Source organism: Lactuca serriola, chromosome 4 (genome assembly GCF_051521515.1).
Source record: "Lactuca serriola cultivar US96UC23 chromosome 4, Lser_US96UC23_V15, whole genome shotgun sequence".
Classification (NCBI taxonomy): domain Eukaryota; kingdom Viridiplantae; phylum Streptophyta; class Magnoliopsida; order Asterales; family Asteraceae; genus Lactuca; species Lactuca serriola.
Genome location: NC_136411.1, coordinates 270,743,488 through 270,766,178, shown reverse-complemented (window position 1 = coordinate 270,766,178; position 22,691 = coordinate 270,743,488). Strand labels below are relative to the sequence as shown.

Here is a 22,691-nt window from a genome sequence, read left to right as displayed (position 1 = left end):
CAAAGTTTCAGTACTTTAGACTTACTACAAGACTATTGCTGCGAACAAAGTATACTACAAAAGACAAGTATACCCAGCACGAGCATCCCTATACCGACGGGATCTCGCAAAAGATAAGATCCTAGTTGCACTAGTTTTGGATGGTTAATAAGTTTGTTACAACGAAACGTCTTAATTACATTAACGTGGGTCCGGAGTACTCTCCCCTGCAGCAGAGATCCTTAGAATTCTGCCGTCTGCGCCGGAGTTCTTTGTTATAGGACAATCCTTCTTGAAGTGCCCTATCTCACCGCATTGGTGGCATGACTGGCTAGTACCAGCATTGGTGGAGGGATTGAGGTGTTTAGCCAGAGTTACGTGGACACGAGTGCCTTCCTCATTACTCCACTTTGGAAATTTCCTCCTAAAGAGTTCGACAGGAGTTGCCACTTGCTGCTGTTGCATGGCAAGTCTTTGGGATCGTTTTCGCTCACTTCTGGCTTGGCGATATCGTCTCCTCTTTTCGGTCTTACTGATTCGCAAGTCCGTGACTGTTGTCATTTGTTGACTTCCCGGATTGGTACTACAATCGGAACTCTCGACTCCTTTGTCAGTCTTGCTTGTGTTGCCAGAGTTGATGTGTGTAAGGAAAGTTGTCACAGCAGCTGCTACTGCAGCTTGTAACGTAGCGGTGTCGATATGGAGGATAGAGGTTTCGTTTCTCGGCTTATTGTTTCCGGATGACGACATGAATCTGTTAACACGAAAGATAAGGATTTTGTGAGTGATTTTGGTTGACCCTAAAGCTACTTCGATTGCTCAAGTAAAGAGTAAGAGTATGTTCTCGAAAGTTTGACCTACATCCCTATGATGCAGTCCTAGTACAGATTGGAAGTACGTTCGCGAAGGATTGACCTACATCCCCATGATGCAGTCCTAGTACTGAGTGGAAGTGTGTTCATGAAGGGTTGACCTACATCCCTATGATGCAGTCCTAGTAATGAGTGGAAGTAAGTTCGTAGAATGGTCTCAAGACGCTTGTCGTTCAAGCCGAGGTATCGTTGGTTGGTGAATAACATGATCCAACCACTAAAAGAGACTTGGAAATTTCTCCGGAGCTAAATTGCTATAGTCCAATGTCTTGACTAAAGCATGTTTCAGATATACTCCCATGAAAGTATGATGAGAGTATTTGAATAAAGAATGACACAGAAGTTAGCCGACTGTCAATATCTTTGATATTCATGACGTAAAAGTTCAGGAAAATGACCTTGTAAAAGGTCTTACATCATATCCAGAGAAGATAGTCCTTGACAGCATAAAGACCTAACCAAAGGTACTTACAGTACAAGATAGTTTCATAGAAAATGCCACTCGGGCATAGACAGAAAAACGATTCCTTTTAACAAGGAAAATAAAGTAAAGCATCTACTACTGGCGACGGTCATCCCTCTGGTGAACTCTCAGTTCAGACAGTTGGCGTTCCACATCAAGTAGGTGTCTTTCGTACACTCTTTGGCATACTCAGAGTTCTATGACTTTGGCTCGTGATTCAGCCAGTGCTTGCAGCAGGGTTTCATGGTCTCTCTCATATCTCTCACGAGCATCTTCTAGACGAATGGTATGGAGGGTATGCATCCTCGCATCGGCGACAATTTTCGTGATCTGATGTAGGGCTGTCCTGCCTTGAATCTCATTTCGTGCCACTCTGCGGACTAAGATTGGCAAGATTCTGTCTGCTGAGCCCCCATTTCTTAGGCCATAAAAGCTTCGGTCACCATTAAATGGTATGGGTTGATCTTGTCCTTGGCTCCATGTTTCCAAGCATTCCACCCACTGAGGCGTCGGGCCATGAAAAGCCGGACGAGGGTTAGGATTTGGAACGGGAGCTGCCCGGGGTAGGTTCACAACCTCGGGTTCGGAGTTAGCACCGTCCGAAAGGTCTTCATCATGGTGATCATTCAAAGGGATAGGATGATCATTCTCTGGTTCTTCTCCAAACCATCCAGCAATGACTTCGTTCGGAAGGTACAGGTTGTCGTGGGGATGGAGTCCAACCATGTTATCTACACGAGAATTGGGGTAAGAAAATAATTATTAGACGAACTATATAGATAATTATTTAGAAAATCTTCATTAGTTACTTCACTATTTGTGAAGTGCATACCAGTTATATGTAACAGAAACAGGATAGGCCTTCGAATAAGTGACCTTAACTCCAAATTCACAAAGAATAGGGGTAAAGCAAAATTTTCACAGATTCTAAGTCTATAACATCCTAGTTACATATAGCCTTAGTGTATCCACTTAGCAACTATCAACTTAGTAATGAAGATCCCGTTTAGTTCTCAAGTATGAAGTACTTATAGTAACACCAAATACCCCTATAGTATTTTAGGTTTATGTTCTATTGTTCTCATTGTGGTATTGTTGGTAAGATTTTAGAATTCTTGCAACTACACAATTACACTTAGGCACATGCTAGTCAACCCTCAGATAATATAGTTGATTAGGTTATATCTTCCCAGTTTTGACTATATGTCTCTAAGTTGTGATAACCGTCAAAATTCGAGTCGGTTCTAGATTTGACTAGACTTAGTTGCACATATAGGCGCTACACATACTAGACTTAGTAACTAGAAGCTAAGTTATAACCTACTAGAAACTTGGAAACAATTAGAATCAATGGATAGTGTACTTAGATTTCACATTGATATGTGAATTCTACATCTATTGAGCTGTAGTGACTATCTATATTAGGGTCACTCTTTGACTTGAACACCATTTCATGAATCATATACACACATCATGCACTTGACCTAGTGGTAGAAATTAGGTCAAAGTCACATAGAAACTTAAGTCAAAGTTGAAGAGTAGGACTAGTATACTTGATTCCTCAATTTCGCTTGAATCTCAGAATCACTACATAAAATGTCAATAAGCCGATAAAAGAAAAAAAAATATTACAAACATTATTTTTAACTTGAATAAGAGTTATGAAACTCTAAAATAGTTTGAAGTCTCAAAATTTAATTAATTTTGATATCCAAAGACTTACAAACTCTCAAAAACCCTAAATGCCCTAAAAACTCAAATTTATAAACTTTAACACCTAAAAAATCATAAATTTGGTATGGACTATATAATATCAATTTAAAATAACTCAATTTAGTAAAATATAACCAAAAAAAATTGAAGTCATTAGTATTTAACCTTATTTTCTAAGCCAAAAATCAAGGTTTTGTGAAGGAAAATTTAGAATAAGGTGCATGTTTTATAAAAACTTGATATTTTTATAAAATAAAGTTATATTTTATAAAATTTAAGAGAAGGAGACCCTCTCTCCACTCCAAAGTCGGACTCCCCTCTCCCAAGACCCTCCTCCTCTTCCCAATACACCATTTTCCCAAGTCATTAATCAATTTCACTCACCAACTCCATCTCTTTCTCTCTCGCACTCCCTCACTTCATTTTCTCTCTATTCTCTCTCCCTCTCTTCCTCAACCACGAAATTCTCCAGAAAATGGGTCATAGAACACACCATGAACTCTAAATCTTAATCATCTTGAGGTGTTCTTAAAGGTAAACCCGAAAATCATTCATTTTCCTTCTCTTTTCCTTCAACTTTTACTTGTTTTCATGGATTTTCTCCATCTTCTACTCCATTCTATTGTAAAATCATCAATATTTGCACCTACTCACGGTTTTGATGATGATGGTGGTAGGATTTCACCCAAAAACAACATGCATGTTGTAAATGGTGAAATCCAAGGACCTAAACCTAAGTCAAAACCATGAAAATGCACTTTTCTACACGTTTTGGTGGAAAATCACCACATGCATCCAAAGTTTTCTATCAAAAATGATTTTTGAACATTTCAAACTCATGAATGGTCTTCAAAACAACATGCATGTGATGATCTTCAAGCTTAGATGCTTGATGATCAAAGTTTGTTGTTAAAAAGCTTTCAAATATGTTAATGAAAGATTTATTTCCAAATAAATATCTAAAAATCATTTTCTGACCAAATCCGATTTTTCCCAGATTCTCATCAACCAAAATAAGATTCTCTGTAAATTTCTAGAATATAATTTATTTTTCTCGAATTATTATAAATAATGCAATAAAATAGGGCAATAAATCATATAAAATACTTCCAGAGGTCTATAAATCCGTAATAAATTCTTGGATTACCTATATGGTACCTCTCATTAAATTTAATCAATTTATGTTGCTTTTTACTATGATTTTCGATTTTCGTTTTATTTGGGTATAATAAATCACAAAACCACTTTAGGGAGGGTGAAAATTGTATCTAACAATTTTAGCAGCTCTTACCTTTTGTGGGAGACTTAGCAAAATAATTTCAGAATTTTTAATCATGCCTTCCTATTTTTCCCAATTTTTGGTAATTATAATGGCCTAAAAATAGGAAAAATAGTTCTGATTATCTAAAATTCATGCAATTTTACCAGAACATGATGTTGTACAGTATTAGGTTACATAAAAATTTTGATGATTTTTCTCTATTGTGCAATGACATTACTATAAAAAGTTTGGGGTATTTTCTTAACTGATTTCTATTTTTCATGAATTTTTATATATTTAGAGAATTAAATATATGAAAAATGGTTATGCATATCCATAATCCATGAAAATTTATCTATAAGTCTTTTAATACATTTGGAACCAAAATATGAAGTTTGGTAATTTTTATTAACTGTTTAGTATTTTTCATGATTTTACGGTTATTCAAGAAACTAAAATGGTGAAAAATAGTTAGACAAATCAAAAGTTCAAGAAAATTTATCTTGAGGTCTTTGACGTCAATTAAAACTAAAATGCAAAGTTTGGGAAATTTTAGAACTAAATTGATTTAGTTTTGAATATTTAATCATTGGAACACCTCTAAAATGTTAAATATTAACATTTCAATAATGGAAATTTTCCACTTAAATTGTTATATAACAATTGATTCTTTGAAACTTAATTTCCATAGAAAAATATTTATAATTTATCAATATTCAATTTTGACACAATATTGGCATAATTCTATTGTAGTAGTAAGTATACTAGTGTTACATTTCGATTAGAGACTCACAAGTGAATACCAATATTGTAGGAATCGGTAGTGGTACACGTGGAACATAGTCAAGGCACAATTTGCATCATCTCAATGTATTGTGAGTATTCACCACTCCCTTATTTTCGGTTTTAAAATGTTTTGGGGTGGAAAAGCATGTCCTAAACTTTTTATGTTCGTTGTATTTATTTTGACTCATATGAAACTTGGTTGCTATATTTCGTATGTATGTGTATGTTACTTTAATTCATGAGGACTGTATCGTGGTTAAGTCCCTAGAATCTCTAGACACAACTCATTAACTCTTTTGAGCCTATGGTTATTATGGATAGCGCTATCAGGAGGTAGACAACTCCTCACTCGCACGATTCGCTTGAGTGCATTTTACCATTTTATACACTATGTTTGCGATACACATAGTAGTCAATAGGGCACGATTCGGTCATTAGGCTTGGGTTGTGAACTCATGAATGGAAACTTGATGCACATAAGAATCTTTATGCACACGTGAAACTTGTACTCTCATGTTAGCAACGACACTTGTATACTTATTTTAGCTATGAAACTTGTATACTTATTTTAGCAACGAAACTTTTATGCTTATTATAGCAACGAACTTTGTTTCTCATTATAGCAACGAACTTTTATTACTGAAAACTTATATACTTGTTTTAGCAATGAAATTGTTTGCTCCTTGTAGCAACGAAATTGATTGCTCATTTTAGCAATGAAACTTGTTTACTCGTTTGAGTAACGGACTTTATCTTCCATGAGAATATGAATGTTGCATCTTATTTGGGCAACATACTTTATCTCTCACGATGACAAAGAACTTTGTTTTTACAAACTTATTTACTCATTTTAACAATATACTTGTATTATTGGAAACTTTTATCAAAACTTTGATTTCAACCCATGGAACCAAGATTATTTTGTTTATTTGTGAGTACTCACCAACTATTTTTATAGTTGACGCTCATTTTACATGCTTTTTCAGGAATTATCGAGTAAGTGGCACTTAGGGACACTTCACTTTTAGGAGCATTCGCATGTGTTATATTTCTATTTTCATTGTAATTTCTTGTAAAAGTTGTTCAAACCCATTGTAAATTTGTAATGATTTTTAATACTATGGTTGGTGTTGTCTTTTAACTTTTGCTATGAAACCCTTTGTACTGCCATGCCCTGTGTTTCCGCTTTAGCGGGGTGTGACAGGAAATGGTATCAGAGCCGAAGGTTATAGAGAATACCGGTTTTCCTTTGGAAAACCACAACTATAGCCAAAAATTTTCGAAACGTTTTTAAAATACTGAACATACTACTGGTATAACTAATTCGAGTATGCATTATTGGACTTTAGTTAAGTATAGCCTGGCCAACTATGCTTAATTAAGGAAACTTAATGCGAGGCTTGAAACGGTTATAGTAGAATTATGCTCAAAACGATTTTCAGCTTGAACTTTGAAAAACAAAATTTTTCGGTGTGCGTACGGGCATTGCATATTATAGACATTCATCTAGGTACACTTAGGAACTAAGTGCGCTTTTACCGTAATGCCTTTACTTAGAAATATTCCTATCCCTTATCAAGTGCTAGGTTAACCACATAAGTTATATCACTAGCCACTCTAGGAGCAATGCACTTAGTGTTGAGAATGGGTATTCCTTGGTAGCTATTGACTTTAGATGTAAGGTTAGTAGCTAGATATACACTAGTAATAATCATAAGTCAAAACCTATACCAATTATTCCTCAATACCTCTTCATCGGCTTCGTACTAGAGTTACAACTAGGAAAAAGCGTTTCGATATCATCACAAATTATAATTGGAGCATCGCGTAAGGAGGTAGATGAGTCACTACTAAGTAATCACTTGGATACCAATGGCGGGCATTCCGGATTCGACTCACGAGGAGACACAGAGGTTTAACCCATACGTGAGACCTTATTACTACGCTACGATTTAACTCTACGTTGTTTCCACCTTGAGCTTAAAACTTAACAAAGGATATCCCTTTGACCTTTATAAAAGGTCATAAACTGCATTAACACCATAAAATGTTTTGCTAACAATTTTTCTTGTCCTTTATCTCGGGGAAAAGACATCGACGCTCGCCTAAGACTCGCATTAGTATTTAGGTATGATCAGCTACACTAACATACTTATTCCTTATTTCTTAATCTTCCATCAAAAAGTTAATTCGTTTCATCGGTTTTATTTATCATTGATAAAATACGGTATAACCACTTCATACAACTTACTAGACCTTTCCTAACAATGTAAGCAATATTCTCGCTAAAACTCCTTTGACAACTTGCTTTAACTTAACACTTTTCTTCAAAACTCAATTTAACCATTATTGGTTTTAACCTTGCTATTTCAATTTCATTTCAAATCCATTTCAATGGATAGATGTGCTTTTAAGGGCATATAAACCATTTTAAACCTTGCTTACCATTTTGACATGTTTTTGAAAAACTTAGAAACATTTTCTTTTGTAAAAGTGTTTAAACTCTATGCTATAAAACTTAAACATATGACATTAAAGTTCATAGTATGTGTAAAAGCTTCATGGGATCTTCAAACCACTTTTGTTTTAAGTCTTTTGACTACTTTCTCATCTAGGCATTGTACTTACTTTAATGTGTTTTCTTGAATCCCAACATGATATTTTCACAACTTTCTACTTCAAACACGTTTCTAAGATATCTCTAATTCCTAAATTTCCAACACACATCATTTGTTTATTTTATTTCATATTAGTTTTATAATCAGTGTTTATAAAACTTACAGCATTGCAAAACTTAGTGTTTACTTTTAAATTTCCAGCAACGTACTTTTGACAATGCACAATTATTCATCTAAATATGTTAAGTCTTTACCTTATCCATTTTAACCATTGCTGGACCCCAGTCAAAAAGGTCAAAACTGTCATATTTTCAATTACAAGTTTTAGTGTTTCTTCTTTTTCACAAATGGAGTTTAACTTAATAGATAACTCGTGAATTTTTAGCAAACCTTAGAAAACACTTTAAAACTTCTTCATTTATATTTAATTATCAGTATACATCACATATTGAAGTTTGAAATATATCTCAACTTGGTTTTAATCTACCTATAGGTATTGTTCTTATAATTTTAACAATAACAATCATTGTCGCTGCTACCTTCTTTTTTTTTTCTTTCCCCCAAACTTTATTTCTCGCTCTCCTTCTGATTTTAGATCTCGCACGCCATAATATTAACATAATACATTGTCTAACTTTGTTTCTATCTATTTTGCTTCTCTTGGTACCATGTTCGTACACATATAGACTAGAAGTCTACCCTTTCGTTTTGAGCGATTAATACGTGTATAATTGTGAGGCATAATTTTGATTTAGTCAACTTTGATATATTCAATTACGCCTTTTACCATATACATCTTGTTTTTATTTTGAAATCTGCCATAAACAAGTGATCCTTATTTACATTGCTCTTTCGTTCTAGATTCGGAAACTTGATTTAAAATGTAATTTTCATTGTATTTTTCTTACAATTAATACACAAGAAGAATACCATTGTTCTTATCATTTATCTAAATCCCTAAAATATATGTGAAAGAATACATTTTCTTATGCTTCTTCTTTTCTTTAAATACATCAAAAGTCTTGAATTTTACTATTATATATTCTCTAAATGATTGTTTTTGTAGAAACACTAAATTAAGAATCCACTATTTTCAATGATCGATATTTTTACACCTTTCTTAAAATAGTATTTTACTTTGCAATTTTCAGTAAGTTCCTAAGCTCTCAAACTTGTATTCATAAGTATTCCGACTCCTCTTAAACTTGAATTTGTCCTGACTTAGACAATTGGACAATTTCTCAAAAGTTTAATATGAATATTTCTATATAAATTCCCTCATTGATGACTTAACCTTTAACATTTATTAATCTCTTTGTTATTTACTACTTCATTTTATTGCCACACATGTATCTTCATTCTCTTGGAATTATCCCATATTTTTAATAACAGTGAGATTACTTATCACTTCTAAAACACTTAAAATGCTATCTGCACAATCTGATTTAATCGCCTCCATTTGCAACATTGACTCTCTAAATATATATATTCTTCGAATATAGTTCTACTATTGTAGGAGTAACCGTAGTAGTAATTATAGCCTCGGAGATCCTCAATCATTTCGTGACTTATTTTGTAGACGACACTTAAATAGCCTTTACATTGGAGATGTACCAAAACTTCGTTGCCTAACCTTAGTACTTATTTTTAGGAACTTACCCTCAATCGCTTCTCTTTCATTCGTGCTACCCCTTCTTATTTCAAAATATATCTTTTTCAGATGTAGTAGCCAACCCAGAAGTGAACAAATTGTTCCTAACCTCTTCTTTATTAGGTGACGAATTTACACTTAGTGTCGATTTAGAATACGACTTAAGCTTCAATGCGGATTTAACGCTCAGTGCAGTGGGTGCTTCAGCAAAACTTATACAGCTCTCTTAATTCAGATAATATCTAACTAGATGATCTTTTTCGAATAGGTCGCTATGGTTGGATCATGATTTCCATGATCCTAATTTCTCGCAATCTAGACTGTAGAACTCGAATTAGGGAAACCTTAATTTGATTATAGCTAAAGAATTGGGCTCTTCTTTGAGGAAATAAACCCAAAATAATCAAAGAGCTCTTCAAGTCACCACCTCTCCAGTTATACAACTGTATTCGGCTGAGTTCTAATAGAATGTGTCACAAATTGAATTTCGGGACGAAATTCTTTCAACCGGGGGAGACTGTGACAACCGTCAAAATTCGAGTCGGTTCTAGATTTAACTAGACTTAGTTGCACATATAGGCGCTACACATACTAGACTTAGTAACTAGAAGCTAAGTTATAACATACTAGAAACTTGGAAACAATTAGAATCAATGGATAGTGTACTTAGATTTCACATTGATATGTGAATGCTACATCTACTGAGCTGTAGTGACTATCTATATTAGGGTCACTCTTTGACTTGAACACCATTTCATGAATCATATACACACATCATGCAGTTGACCTAGTGATAGAAATTAGGTCAAAGTCACATAGAAGCTTAAGTCAAAGTTGAAGAGTAGGACTAGTATACTTGATTCCTCAATTTCGCTTGAATCTCGGAATCACTACATAAAATGCCAATAAGCCGATAAAAGAAAAAAAATATTACAAACATTATTTCGAACTTGACTAAGAGTTATGAAACTCTAAAATAGTTTGAAGTTTCAAAATTTAATTAATTTTGATATCCAAAGACTTACAAACTCTCAAAAACCCTAAATGCCCTAAAAACTCAAATTTATAAACTTTAACACCTAAAAATCCATAAATTTGGTATGGACTATATAATATCAATTTAAAATAACTCAATTTAGTAAAATATAACCAAAAAAATTGAAGTCATTAGTATTTAACCTTATTTTCTAAGCCAAAAATCAAGGTTTTGTGAAGGAAAATTTAGAATAAGGTGCATGTTTTATAAAAACTTGATATTTTTATAAAATAAAGTTATATTTTATAAAATTTAAGCGAGGGAGACCCTCTCTCCACTCCAAAGTCGGACTCCCCTCTCCCAAGACCCTCCTCCTCTTCCCAATACACCATTTTCCCAAGTCATTAATCAATTTCACTCACCAACTCCATCTCTTTCTCTCTCACACTCCCTCACTTCATTTTCTCTCTATTCTCTCTTCCTCTCTCCCTCAACCACGAAATTCTCCAAAAAATAGGTCATAGAACACACCATGAACTCTAAATCTTAATCATCTTGAGGTGTTCTTAAAGGTAAACCCAAAAATCATTCATTTTCCTTCTCTTTTCCTTCAACTTTTACTTGTTTTCATGGATTTTCTCCATCTTCTACTCCATTCTATTGTAAAATCATCAATATTTGCACCTACTCACGGTTTTGATGATTATGGTGGTAGGATTTCACCCAAAAACAACATGCATGTTGTAAATGGTGAAATCCAAGGACCTAAACCTAAGTTAAAACAATGAAAATGCACTTTTCTACACGTTTTGGTGGAAAATCCCCACATGCATCCAAAGTTTTCTATCAAAAACGATTTTTGAACATTTCAAACTCATGTATGGTCTTCAAAACAACATGCATGTGATGATCTTCAAGCTTAGATGCTTGATGATCAAAGTTTGTCGTTAAAAAGCTTTCAAATATGTTAATGAAAGATTTATTTCCAAATAAATATCTAAAAATCATTTTCTAACCAAATCCGATTTTTCCCAAATTCTCATAAACAAAATAAGATTCTCTGTAAATTTCCAGAATATAATTCATTTTTCTCGAATTATTATAATTAATGCAATAAAATAGGGCAATAAATCATATAAAATACTTCCAGAGGTCTATAAATCCGTAATAAATTCGTGGATGACCCCTATGGTGAATAATGACCTCTCCTTATATTTAATCGATTTATGTTGTTTTTTACTATGATTTTCTATTTTCTTTTTGTTTGGGTATAATAAAGGGAATGGCTAAATAAACACCCCCATTTACTAAAAACACAACCTATACTAAAAAAACACCCTAATAAAAAAAAAGTCAACAATGTCTTTTTATATTGAAGTTTATATACCTAACTTTTTGTTTTTCTTTAATTTATGTGCCTTCTTTTTATTTTTATTTTATTTACTTTTTATTTTTCTTTTCTTTTTCATTTTATGCTTGAATATTAATATTTTTTTTGGAGTAATTAGAACATATATATATATATATATATATATATATATATATATATAAAAATTAAATATAAATGATTAATTATTTATTTTTAATTAATATAGATTAATAACATATATATATATATATATATATATATATATATATATATTTGTATATTATTTAATAATTAAATATAAATTAATACATAAAAACAAAAATATGATGCAAAAAAAATAGCATTAGCAATCCTTCATGAATACATAAATGCATAATTCGAGAGAAAATTAATACCCTCTAACAATCCTCTATAGTTATAAAAGGTGTTTCAGGATTGTAAGGTTTCAGTTGTCTATAAAGTTCTAGACGTGACATGAACATAGTTTCCCATCCAGCTGCACATGGGGCTTTGTGGCAGATCCAGAAAGCTGAAATGGTATAAATGATTAATTATTTATTTTTAATTAATATAGATTAATAACATATATATATATATATATATATATATATATATATATATTTGTATATTATTTAATAATTAAATATAAATTAATACATAAAAACAAAAATATGATGCAAAAAACAATAGCATTAGCAATCCTTCATGAATACATAAATGCATAATTCGAGAGAAAATTAATACCCTCTAACAATCCTCTATAGTTATAAAAGGTGTTTCAGGATTGTAAGGTTTTAGTTGTCTATAAAGTTCTAGACGTGACATGAACATAGTTTCCCATCCAGCTACACATGGGGCTTTGTGGCGGATCCAGAAAGCTGAAATGGTAGGCAGCGGACAATCTCCTTCTAATTGTACCATCACATAATGATTACCATATACAAGTGAAATCGTAATAACGCGATGGTACAAAAATTCTTCCGGACCTTTCCAAAGAGGAAAGAAAGTGAGAGAGCCTTGGTTGGTTAAAAAAGTAAGGACTACACCAAATCTGTTGGAAATGAGGATACCTGTTTCAGGCATAAGTAACCAGTATCTTTTAGGTGCCGGTGATTCTAAGAAATCCAACGAAGTATATAGTTCACCGATTCCATCAGTGAAAACTCTAGCATATGCATCGTACGAACTCAATAACTCGTCTAGTAGTTGACGTCGAACATAGAGCCAGTCATTCTCGCCATACCCAAGACAAACAGATATTGCTCGAAATCCACAGTTTTCATCCCCCTCTACATCTTGTATATGTGTGATGTAAGGATGAAACATCACTTGGATTTCATCTATTAGTCGATGATTGTAGCATGATTGAGGCTCTTCCTTCAAGTATGGAATTTCATTCAAGTCTGGCTCTTCCTTCAAGTCTGGAATTTCATTCAAGTCTGGCTCTTCTTTCAAGTCTGGAACTTCATTCAAGTCTGGAATTGTGGTTATGTATGAACTATGTCTTGCCGGTTCCCTATTGTTCAACTCAACAAATTTTGGCATGGTTGAAAAGTTGCGTCTTCTAGGAGCTTGATTGATAGAATCAGTTTGTTTTTGTTTTTATTTCTTCAAACTTGGTCGTCCACGTGTATTTTTTTGAATTGCGGGTTCTCTAATGTGTGTTTTACTAGGCTGGAATATATCTAGTAGCTTTCTCATCATGCTTTTTTTCACAGCTTCCGGTTGCTTATTGTAGGTTTCTTTAAACATTTCAAATTTACCATCACCACATATATCTTCATTTTCCATAGGAATTGATGGTGAAATTTTAAGCTTTCTCCAGAATACATCTATCGATTCCAATGGAATACACTCACCTGCATTGAAATATCATTAATATATAAACAACCAATATATAACTTAAATTAAAAAAAATAATTGTCAAATGTACCCACCGGAGTTCAAGTACGCTGATAGCATGCAAGCACATGGTAAACCACAACTATTTTGTAGTTTACAACCACAGTTTGAAGAGTCAACTTGATGTACCCGTTGAAGTTCCTCTACAAGCATATCTAGAGCTTTAAGTGAAATGTTACCCCGCAATAAGTCGAAACACGAAAATCTGTGTTCGTGTTTGGAGACAATCATGCTCTTTTCAAAACTCTCATTTATTGCAGTAAGTTGAGACTTCACAAACCGATCAATAGCACCAACAAATTTAGCTAAAGAATAATTTTTTTCTTGTAAGTACTTCTTTAACACTGAATGTTGGCCCTTAATTCTGCTACTAGTTCGTTGTCCAAAGTTCAGATGTTGATCAATCCAAACAGAGACAAACATTTCCTTATACTTGTTTAACCAAACATCGTCCAAATATTGTAAGACATCTGGATTTATATAAATGTTATTTATACATAAAAAGCCTTCTAAATTTATAAATAAGTGATTAAAAAATAAGTAGCATTGTACCTTGATGTTCTCTTAACATTGACTGCAGTTTTCTGTAGTTTTCAGTGTATGATGTCCATGTTGGAGACTCAACAAGTATACTCCACATAGCATGAAAGGATTTCCACTCAGCTTTCAATGGGATTAGCGCCTTACAATGCTTTCTAATATTTTCGGTAATGTGCCATCGACAAAGTAAGCGAGTTGCATAAGGGAAAACTTGTTGGCATGCATTCATCAATGCCAATTCTCTGTCCGTCACTATAAAGCGTGGTTGCATGCACTTTTCTAGTGTCAACCTTAGACACGTTAACACCCACTTATAGCTTTCCTCCTTTTCGTTAATGATAAAGGCAAAAGCAATGCTAAATGTCTTGTTGGTTGAAGTTACTCCAACAATCTCAACAAAAGGCATACCATATTTGTTTGTTTTGTATGATGCATCAATAATCAAAACGTGTGGAAATGCTTGCCATATATCTAACGACAGAGGATGAATGAAAAACAGGTTTTCCAATTCATTTGAAATATTATTTACAGAAAACTCGATAACAAATTTTTTATCATTCAAAATTCCCATAAGAACCTACATTGAAATATCGTTAATTAATAAAAATTCAATATATAAATTATATGTAAAATATACTTGTTGAAATATTATACCTGCATCGGAGTTTTTCCATCGTTCTGGGACGAGCGAAGCTTGTATTGTGCATTGTATATGGTTTTGAGTATAGAAACATTATTCACATCATGCTCTTTTAGTATCGAGAGTATGTTGCGTGGTTCAACATTCTGACTTGTCAAGTCGGCCACCAACTTTTTTTCGTTTTCTTTCAACCGTCTAGCATAAGCATGTCCTTCCATATGTTGTGCAAGTGGATGGTTATGTTGATCACATTTCACTCTCAACGTCCAACCATCAAATTGTTTTATATACGAACCTACCAATTTAAATGGACAATTGATTTTTTTTGTGCCGGAATTTTTACTTGTTGCTTTAATTTTGTATTCACCACCACGATCACAAATAAGTGTGACATAAGACACCACACCGTTTTCATTTGTCTTTGATCTTCTTCTCACAATGACATAACCAAGCGAAAATGCTTTGTTTTGGACCCATCCCATCAACTCATTTAGAGAATAGAACACCTAAAATTCAAATAATCTCTGTTAATAACTAGTGAACATTACAATGATTAAAAAAAATTAATATCATGATAAGTATCATACCCGTTTGGTGAAAAACGGTGATATCCCCATAAAGAATTCATTGCCTTCATTTAAGTTTTCCTCGTAAAAATTCGCCATCTTTTTCGTAAAACTATGAACATAACAAAAAATTGTTAAAAAAAGTAAAATAATATAAAATAACTGATTATATATATATATATATATATATATATATATATATATATATATATATCATTATTATATACAAAAAGCTTTTTTGGTTGAGGGTACTTCGTGCTTTACACGCATAGGTTATTTTTGGCGCGTCTAGATTACTCAATTTTCTTCTTGTGCGCGTAGGATTGGAGATTTCAGAAAAAAAAAACTCTTTCTTTTTCTTTTCCACGTTTTATCTCCACCGCTTTCAATGTTTTCCCAACTCCCAATACACCACCGCTATTATCATTTGGAAGTCCAATTTTTGGGTTTTTCTCTGCTTTTCACCACTCCGTCAAAGGGTTGAAGACGAAGAGAAGAGCGTCTCCTATTCAACACAGGTCTGGTTTCTATCGCAATTGTCACCGCCACTCCATCCCCTCTTCTCTTTTTCTTTCCTGTTTCACCAAATCCCCAACTACAGAGACAATGTTCAAGATCATCCGCCCTTAATTGGAGGTGCGATTATAAGCACAACCAGCGCCTTCTCTCTCTCTCTCTCTCTCACACACACACACACACCCATGAAATCCCCAACTACAGAGACAATGTTCAAGATCATCCGCCCTTAATTGGAGGTGCGACTATAAGCACAACCAGCGCCTTCTCTCTCTCTCTCTCTCTCTCTCTCTCTCTCTCTTTCTCATACACACACACACCCATGAAATCATACCTTCACCACCATCTACTTCCGTCTTGAAGGTTTCGTTCTTCTATTGTGACTGTACAAGGGTTGTCATAACACCAACTGAGTAAGTTTCTCAAAGTTAGGTATGTTAAATTTTTAACCTTTAACTGATTAATTTGTTTTTTTTGGGGGATTTTGATTTCAGGATCATCTAATTCTCCACAGAAGAGAGTTGGGAGTTGCTCAAATAAGGTTGAGGTCAAGTAATCTATTCTCTTATCTTCAAATTAACTTTTGGTAATTTAAATTTGAATGTTTGTGTATATTTCAGTCCTTGATTATGTGATACTTTTATGTATAGAACTGTTTTTGGGTAAAAAGTTATCATAATTTGTTAACCCTAGCTCCATTTAAACTCTGTTATCATATGGATGTAGCTTTATCACAATTCATATTGCCTAAGAAACTCATTTGCGATTCTCATGTTGTTTTCATTAGGAGTCAATTTTAAAGTTTTGTTACATTCCAAGCATACACACTACTGCTGAAAATGTTGCATTTTCTTAGGACAAAAGGCAAGAAAGTAAATCTGGATAAAAAATTACTCCATCATTTTAAAGAAAATGCATTTTCTTAGGACAACACAAAAGGCAAGTGTTATATTTTTTTGGGATTGTAAAAGTAGCTAATTATCATAAATAGTCTTTTAATTTCTTTTCATTTCTACAAGAGTGACTCTCTCTTAAACAAAAAACAGAGTTTTAAGGCTTGAATAGTTGATTCCTTTGTTTTTTTTTTGTAATATTATAATTTAAATAGTTATCCTTACTTTTCTTTTCCAATTTATTTTATGTAGTGTCCATGGTAAAGCAGTCGGGGAGAGAATTTCTGCCCAAGTTCCATTAGCAGAAGCTGCTCTTATCAATGGAGTTGCCAAGGTGTGTACGGTTGTTACTTCTTTCTGTTATTTTTTTTAATAATGTCATGCAACAAAACTGGAATAAATGAACTTATGTACCAAAATCAATTTTAAATATGTAAACAGTAAATTACACTGCTAATAATGTCGACAACTTTATTTTGATTTTATTTTTCTTTTCAATCTTACTCTATTACTGTGGTATTTACTTTGTAGGGTTATGTATCAAACAACAGAATATGAGAAGCCTAATGTGTGTTGATGTTTGAAGATGTTTTTGTGCTTATATTTAACGAGAGTCTGTTTCAGGTTTTTTAAAGGAAGTGACGAGTTCTATAAGCTTTGTGTATCGATTACTTTCTTTAGAAGTTTTTATAATATTGTTTTTTGCACTTGTGAAAAATACTGAAGATGTTCTCCTATGTACCAGTTATTTTACTACTTTATGTCGATCTGTGTGATAAAACTTCCAAATTTCAGTGGTAGTAATCACTTTTAATATCATGAGGGGCTGCACTTTTTTTATGACTAAAAAAGAGTATAGGAGAAAAGCCATTCTGAAATGGAAAAAAAATAGTGGTCGTCTTGAAAAAATAGTTGAAAAGTTGGATATGGTTGCTTGTACTTTAGGATTTAAGAAACAGTACAGAAAAGAAGCCATTATAAAGTGGAAAAGAAAAAGACTTAAGAGTATTGGCAATAGACAATTTTCATCCACCAAAACAGTTGTAAGAACTTTACTTCCTCCTCCTATGAACATGACAAAAGGAAAACATCTCCTACGACAGGTTATTTCGAGTGCTGATATTCTTCCTGATGTTTTATGTTGCTCTTATTGTGGTGCCATGAAATTTTATTCAGAAACATCGAACTTTTGCTGTTTAGAAGGGCGAATTGTTTTATCAACTAATGAACTCCCGTCTATGATGCAGAATTTGTTGACTTCTACGTCTGACCTTTCAAAATCTTTTAGGACGTATATTAGAACATATAATAATCATTTTGCATTTACTTCATTTGGTGTTAGGGCCGACAATGATCTGTCAAAAAGAAATATGGGTATATATACTTTCAGAGTACAGGGTCAGGTCTATCATTTTCTCAATGATTTACAACTTGATGAGAAAAGTGCCAAAAATCTTCAACTGTATTTTCATGACACTGAAAATGAAATAGAAAACCGATTTATATCTTCTCCACGGTTATCTAAAGAGTTAATTGCAATATGTATGGCCTATCTGCAACAAAATCCTTATGCACGGTTTTTCAGCAATTTAAGAGATGTTCCATGTTTTGCTGAATACAAGATTATTCTTAAGACTATCCCCGGACAAGATCAACGGGTGTATAACAAACAGGATGTTTCACAAGTAGCTGCTCTTTGGGTCGAAGGCGAAGACAATGGGGAACAAGGTCAGAGGAACATTGAAGTGAAAACACATAGTGATCAGTCCAGAACTGTTCAATATTATTATGGCTGCTATGATCCGTTACAGTGTCCTTTAATGTTTCCGTTTGGAGAACTTGGTTGACATCAGCATATTCCGAAAAAAACTGCTTCCCAAAGGATGAAAAGAGGAAAAGTTATTTCTGAGGCAGAAACACTCATCTCACCCTGGGCTGCTACAAATGTTGATGAACTACTGGATATGGAAGAGAGTGGTATGAAATACCTTTTTCTCATATTGTGTTTCTTTGTTTTATTTGTACTTATTGTATTTCTCTGTTGTCACAGTTTTGGGACGCAGTCTAGAGACTTCCAAATGTGTTTCGATAAGGGAATATTATGCCTATAAGCTTCAGATACGCAGAAATGATAAATCTTGCTCATTGCTTTTTGGTCGTTTGTTACAACAATATATAGTTGACGATTATGTTAAATTAGAGACACAAAGATTAGCTTTCTACAGAACACAACAACAAGAGTTACGACAAGAATTCCTTCAAGGGGTGGTGGACGCAATGGCAAGTGGGGAAACAAATGCTTCATCTATTGGGAAGAGAGTCATTCTACCAGCAAATTTTATTGGTGGTCCGAGAAATATGAGACGTAGGTACATTGATGCTATGGCACTCGTACAAAAATTTGGAAAGCCAGATATTTTCCTAACTTTGACATGTAACCCTAATTGGCTTGAAATAAAACAACACTTGATGCCTCATGAGGAAACACAAAATAGGGCCGATTTGATTGTTAGAGTATTCCATGCAAAGCTTCAGCAATTTAAAGATGAAATCTTCAAAAAAGAAATATTTGGAAAGGTTGTCGCATACACTTATGTTGTGGAGTTCCAAAAAAGAGGTCTGCCGCATGCTCATTTTTTGCTTATACTTGCACCACACTATAAGATGCACCACACAGAAGAATATGATGAGATAGTTTGTGCTGAAATACCGGATAAAAATGCAAATCCTCATCTATTTAGGATGGTAGTGAAACATATGTTTCACGGTCCATGTTGTTCCCTTAATCCAGACAATGTTTGTATGAAAAAAATGGGAACTTGTAAGAATTTCTATCCAAGAGATTTTTCATCTCAAACAACTCAAGGTGATGATGCATATCCTTCTTACAGAAGACGTGGCAACGGAGTTAAAGTTATGGTGAGAGGTGCTGAGCTCGACAACAGATGGATTGTTCCATATAACCCATATTTACTTTGTAAGTTTGATTGTCATGTAAATATAGAAATATGTTCCACAATAAAAGCTGTAAAATACATATATAAGTACATATGCAAAGGATGTGATAAAACCAGTTTTGTTGTTTCTTCAAAAGATGATGATGAATCCATAAATGAGATTGATCGGTTTCAAGCAGGTAGATAGATATCCCCACCTGAAGGAGCATGGCGGATTTTCGATGGGTGAAATTAAACCAACCGTTATTCATTTGCCTCTTCATTTGGAGAATTTTCAGCCAATCACATTTAAAAAGAGAGAACGTTTGAAGAATATTGTTGAAAATGCTGATAAAAGAAAGACAATGTTGACCGAGTTTTTTGTTAAAAATAGAACGGACCGATTTGAACAAAGTTTAAATTTAACATACGTCCAATTTCTTGATCATTTTGTGTGGAAGTCGAACAAAAAGGTTTGGATACCTAGGCAACAAGATAATTCAATAGGGCGTATAGTGGTTGCCCATCCAAGTGAAGGTGAAAGATATTATCTGAGGATGCTTTTATTGAAAATTCGTTGTCCTAAATCATATGAAGATCTTAAGGTTTTTAATGGAGTTCAGGTTGCCACATTTCGAGAATCTGCATTGGTTCATGGATATTTAATTGATGATAACAGTCAACAGTTATGTCTCCAAGAGGCATCGGTGTTCAACATGCCGTACGAACTACGGAGACTTTTTGCAACGTTACTTGTTTACACGACTCCAAACAATCCCCGCCAACTGTGGGTATCTTTTGAAGATTCGATGTTGGAAGATCTTATACAGTGTGATCAGTACACGCGTAAAGAAGCTACTAGATGTGCATTTCAGCAAGTAAACGCGTTCTTACAATCAATAGGAAGACAACTTAATGAGTTTGATGTCTTGCCTCCTGACTTTTCATATGATGATTTGGAAGATGAAAGAAGAGAAATAAGAGCAGAAAAGAGTATTGTTGTATGTGAGGCTGATTTACAAGCAATACACAATCTCAATGAAAAACAGAAAGTTGCATTTGATAAAATCATTGGAGCAGTGGATTGCAAGAAAAGTGGGGCATTCTTTGTTGATGGACCAGGAGGTACAGGCAAAACTTTTCTCTACAGAGCTTTGCTAGCAAAGATCAGATCAGAAGGACAAATTGCTTTAGCCACAGCAACATCAGGAATTGCTGCATCCTTACTTCCAAGGGGCAGAACCGCGCATTCTAGATTTAAAATTCCATTGGATCTGTCTGATGGAATGCATTGTAGAATTAGTAAGCAATGTTCTTTGGCTAATTTGATTAAGAGCTCTAAGTTGATTATTTGGGACGAAGCTCCGATGGCAAAACGGTCTGCAATAGAAGCTTTAGATGGTTTGCTACAAGATCTTATGAACTCAAGTGAAATTTTTGGTGGCAAAGTGGTTGTTCTTGGTGGAGATTTTAGGCAGACATTACCGGTTGTTCGAAAAGGGAGCAAATCTGAAACAATTGCTGCTTGTCTTACTAACTCTTTTTTGTGGCCGTCACTATGTATACTGCAGCTGAAACAAAACATGAGAGCATTACTAGATCCAAAATTTACTGAATTTCTATTAAGGTTAGGCGACGGCGAAGAGAGTTCTAAACATGATGATGTTGTCACTATTCCTGCAGCAATGATCATAGAGAGTAACAATCAGAAGGATGCCTTAAATCTTCTCATTGAATATGTTTACCCAAGTATTTTTGGTAAATCTTCCAGTGTGCCTTCGTCCTTCAACCGAGCTATTTTGACAACGAAAAATGCTTTTGTTAGTGAAATCAATGATGTCTTGATTCAGAAGTTCCCAGGAGAAGAAATAGAGTATAATAGTTTTGATGAAACTCTTGATGTAAACGACCAGGGACATTATGAAGATCTACTTCATTCTTTAACTCCTAATGGTATGCCACCACATAGACTTGTTTTAAAGAAAAATGCACCTATTATATTGTTGCGAAACATGAATCCTACCGAAGGATTATGCAATGGTACAAGACTATTTTGCAAAGACTTCAACAGGAATGTAATTCGTGCGGAAATAGCATTTGGAGATTTTGCTGGTAAAGAGGTCTTTATACACAGGATTCCATTACAACCACCTACAGGCAAAGAATATACGGTTTCCTTCAAAAGAATTCAATTTCCAATTAGGCTGTGTTTCGCAATGACTATCAACAAAGCACAAGGCCAAACACTAGACTTTGTAGGTGTATACCTTAAGGAGCCAGTATTTTCACATGGACAACTATATGTTGCCCTATCTCGTGCCAAAAGAATCGAAAATGTCAAAGTTCTCATCAACCATCCTTTGTATTCTTCAGACACCAACAAAACAAAAAATATTGTATATCAAGAAGTATTACAATATGCCAAACATGTCCACATGTATGTGTCTGTAAATTGACAGATGGCTTCTCTTTTCAACAGTAAATAAGTTGTTAATGTCAATTTTAATTTGTTTATTTACAGCTCTGACTAGCAACCACAGATAAAAAACATCTCTCAATTCCTTTTCATTGATGATCAAAGTAACGTCAAATATATCTATATGTATTTGTCTGTAAACTGACTTTTTCTTTTTCTTTTTCTTTTTAAACAATTAGTAACCTTTTAATGTCCATTTCAATTGTTTTTTTGGCAGGACTGACTAGCAACCACAATTTTTTTTGGGCTAAAATGATAAAAGGTAACTTCTTTTTTTGAATTTGTCTTCATTTCCAAATAATAAAGGTTTAGATTTCTCCTTCATGTAGGTTGATGGAGATATGAAGTTTCAAAGGGTTGGTGGGACACATTTTGTTGAAAAAGAATGGCCTAAAATGTTTTTTTAAGTACATTGCTGTTTTCTACTTATTGCCACTAGCAACCAGAGGGGAATTTTTTTAAAATTCTTTTTTACTAAAATCATATAAGTACCACTTTTCTGTTTTTTTCCCTAAATTGTATAGTGTTAAAGCT

At 33.8% G+C, this 22,691-nt stretch overlaps 3 protein-coding genes across 4 annotated transcripts; 2 read left to right on the top strand and 1 right to left on the bottom strand.

Moving 5' to 3' along the window:
• Positions 1-12,435: 12,435 nt before the first annotated feature.
• LOC145099344 (uncharacterized) lies at positions 12,436-13,233 on the bottom strand. The gene has a single exon (XM_079036930.1). The coding sequence runs from the start codon at positions 13,231-13,233 to the stop codon at positions 12,436-12,438; it is 798 nt and encodes a 265-aa protein (XP_078893056.1).
• Positions 13,234-15,771: 2,538 nt separating this feature from the next.
• Positions 15,772-22,393, top strand: LOC145097032 (uncharacterized). Of its 2 annotated transcripts, none has more exons than XM_079034508.1 (5): positions 15,772-16,265; positions 16,347-16,393; positions 16,998-17,079; positions 17,277-18,722; positions 18,796-22,393. In XM_079034508.1, the coding sequence occupies exon 5, from the start codon at positions 19,858-19,860 to the stop codon at positions 22,135-22,137; it is 2,280 nt and encodes a 759-aa protein (XP_078890634.1). In that variant the 5' UTR covers positions 15,772-16,265; positions 16,347-16,393; positions 16,998-17,079; positions 17,277-18,722; positions 18,796-19,857; the 3' UTR covers positions 22,138-22,393. The 2 variants fall into 2 exon arrangements, with proteins under 2 accessions (XP_078890634.1, XP_078890632.1); XM_079034506.1 differs by having other exon boundaries at positions 16,347-16,399.
• On the top strand, positions 17,585-19,767 carry LOC145099343 (uncharacterized). The gene is made up of 4 exons (XM_079036929.1): positions 17,585-18,490; positions 18,599-18,722; positions 18,796-19,664; positions 19,750-19,767. The coding sequence occupies exons 1-4, from the start codon at positions 17,585-17,587 to the stop codon at positions 19,765-19,767; spliced, it is 1,917 nt and encodes a 638-aa protein (XP_078893055.1).
• Positions 22,394-22,691: the final 298 nt, after the last annotated feature.

Bases quoted from the DNA above. Each gene is read 5' to 3' on its own strand.
- LOC145097032 (XM_079034508.1), top strand. From the start codon at position 19,858: ATGAGATTGATCGGTTTCAAGCAGGTAGATAGATATCCCCACCTGAAG.
- LOC145099343 (XM_079036929.1), top strand. From the start codon at position 17,585: ATGACTAAAAAAGAGTATAGGAGAAAAGCCATTCTGAAATGGAAAAAA. The intron at 18,491-18,598 runs GTGAAAACACAT...GGTTGACATCAG, and splicing joins AAGGTCAGAGGAACATTGAA to CATATTCCGAAAAAAACTGC. The intron at 18,723-18,795 runs GTATGAAATACC...CTGTTGTCACAG, and splicing joins ACTGGATATGGAAGAGAGTG to TTTTGGGACGCAGTCTAGAG.
- LOC145099344 (XM_079036930.1), bottom strand. From the start codon at position 13,233: ATGCCAAAATTTGTTGAGTTGAACAATAGGGAACCGGCAAGACATAGT.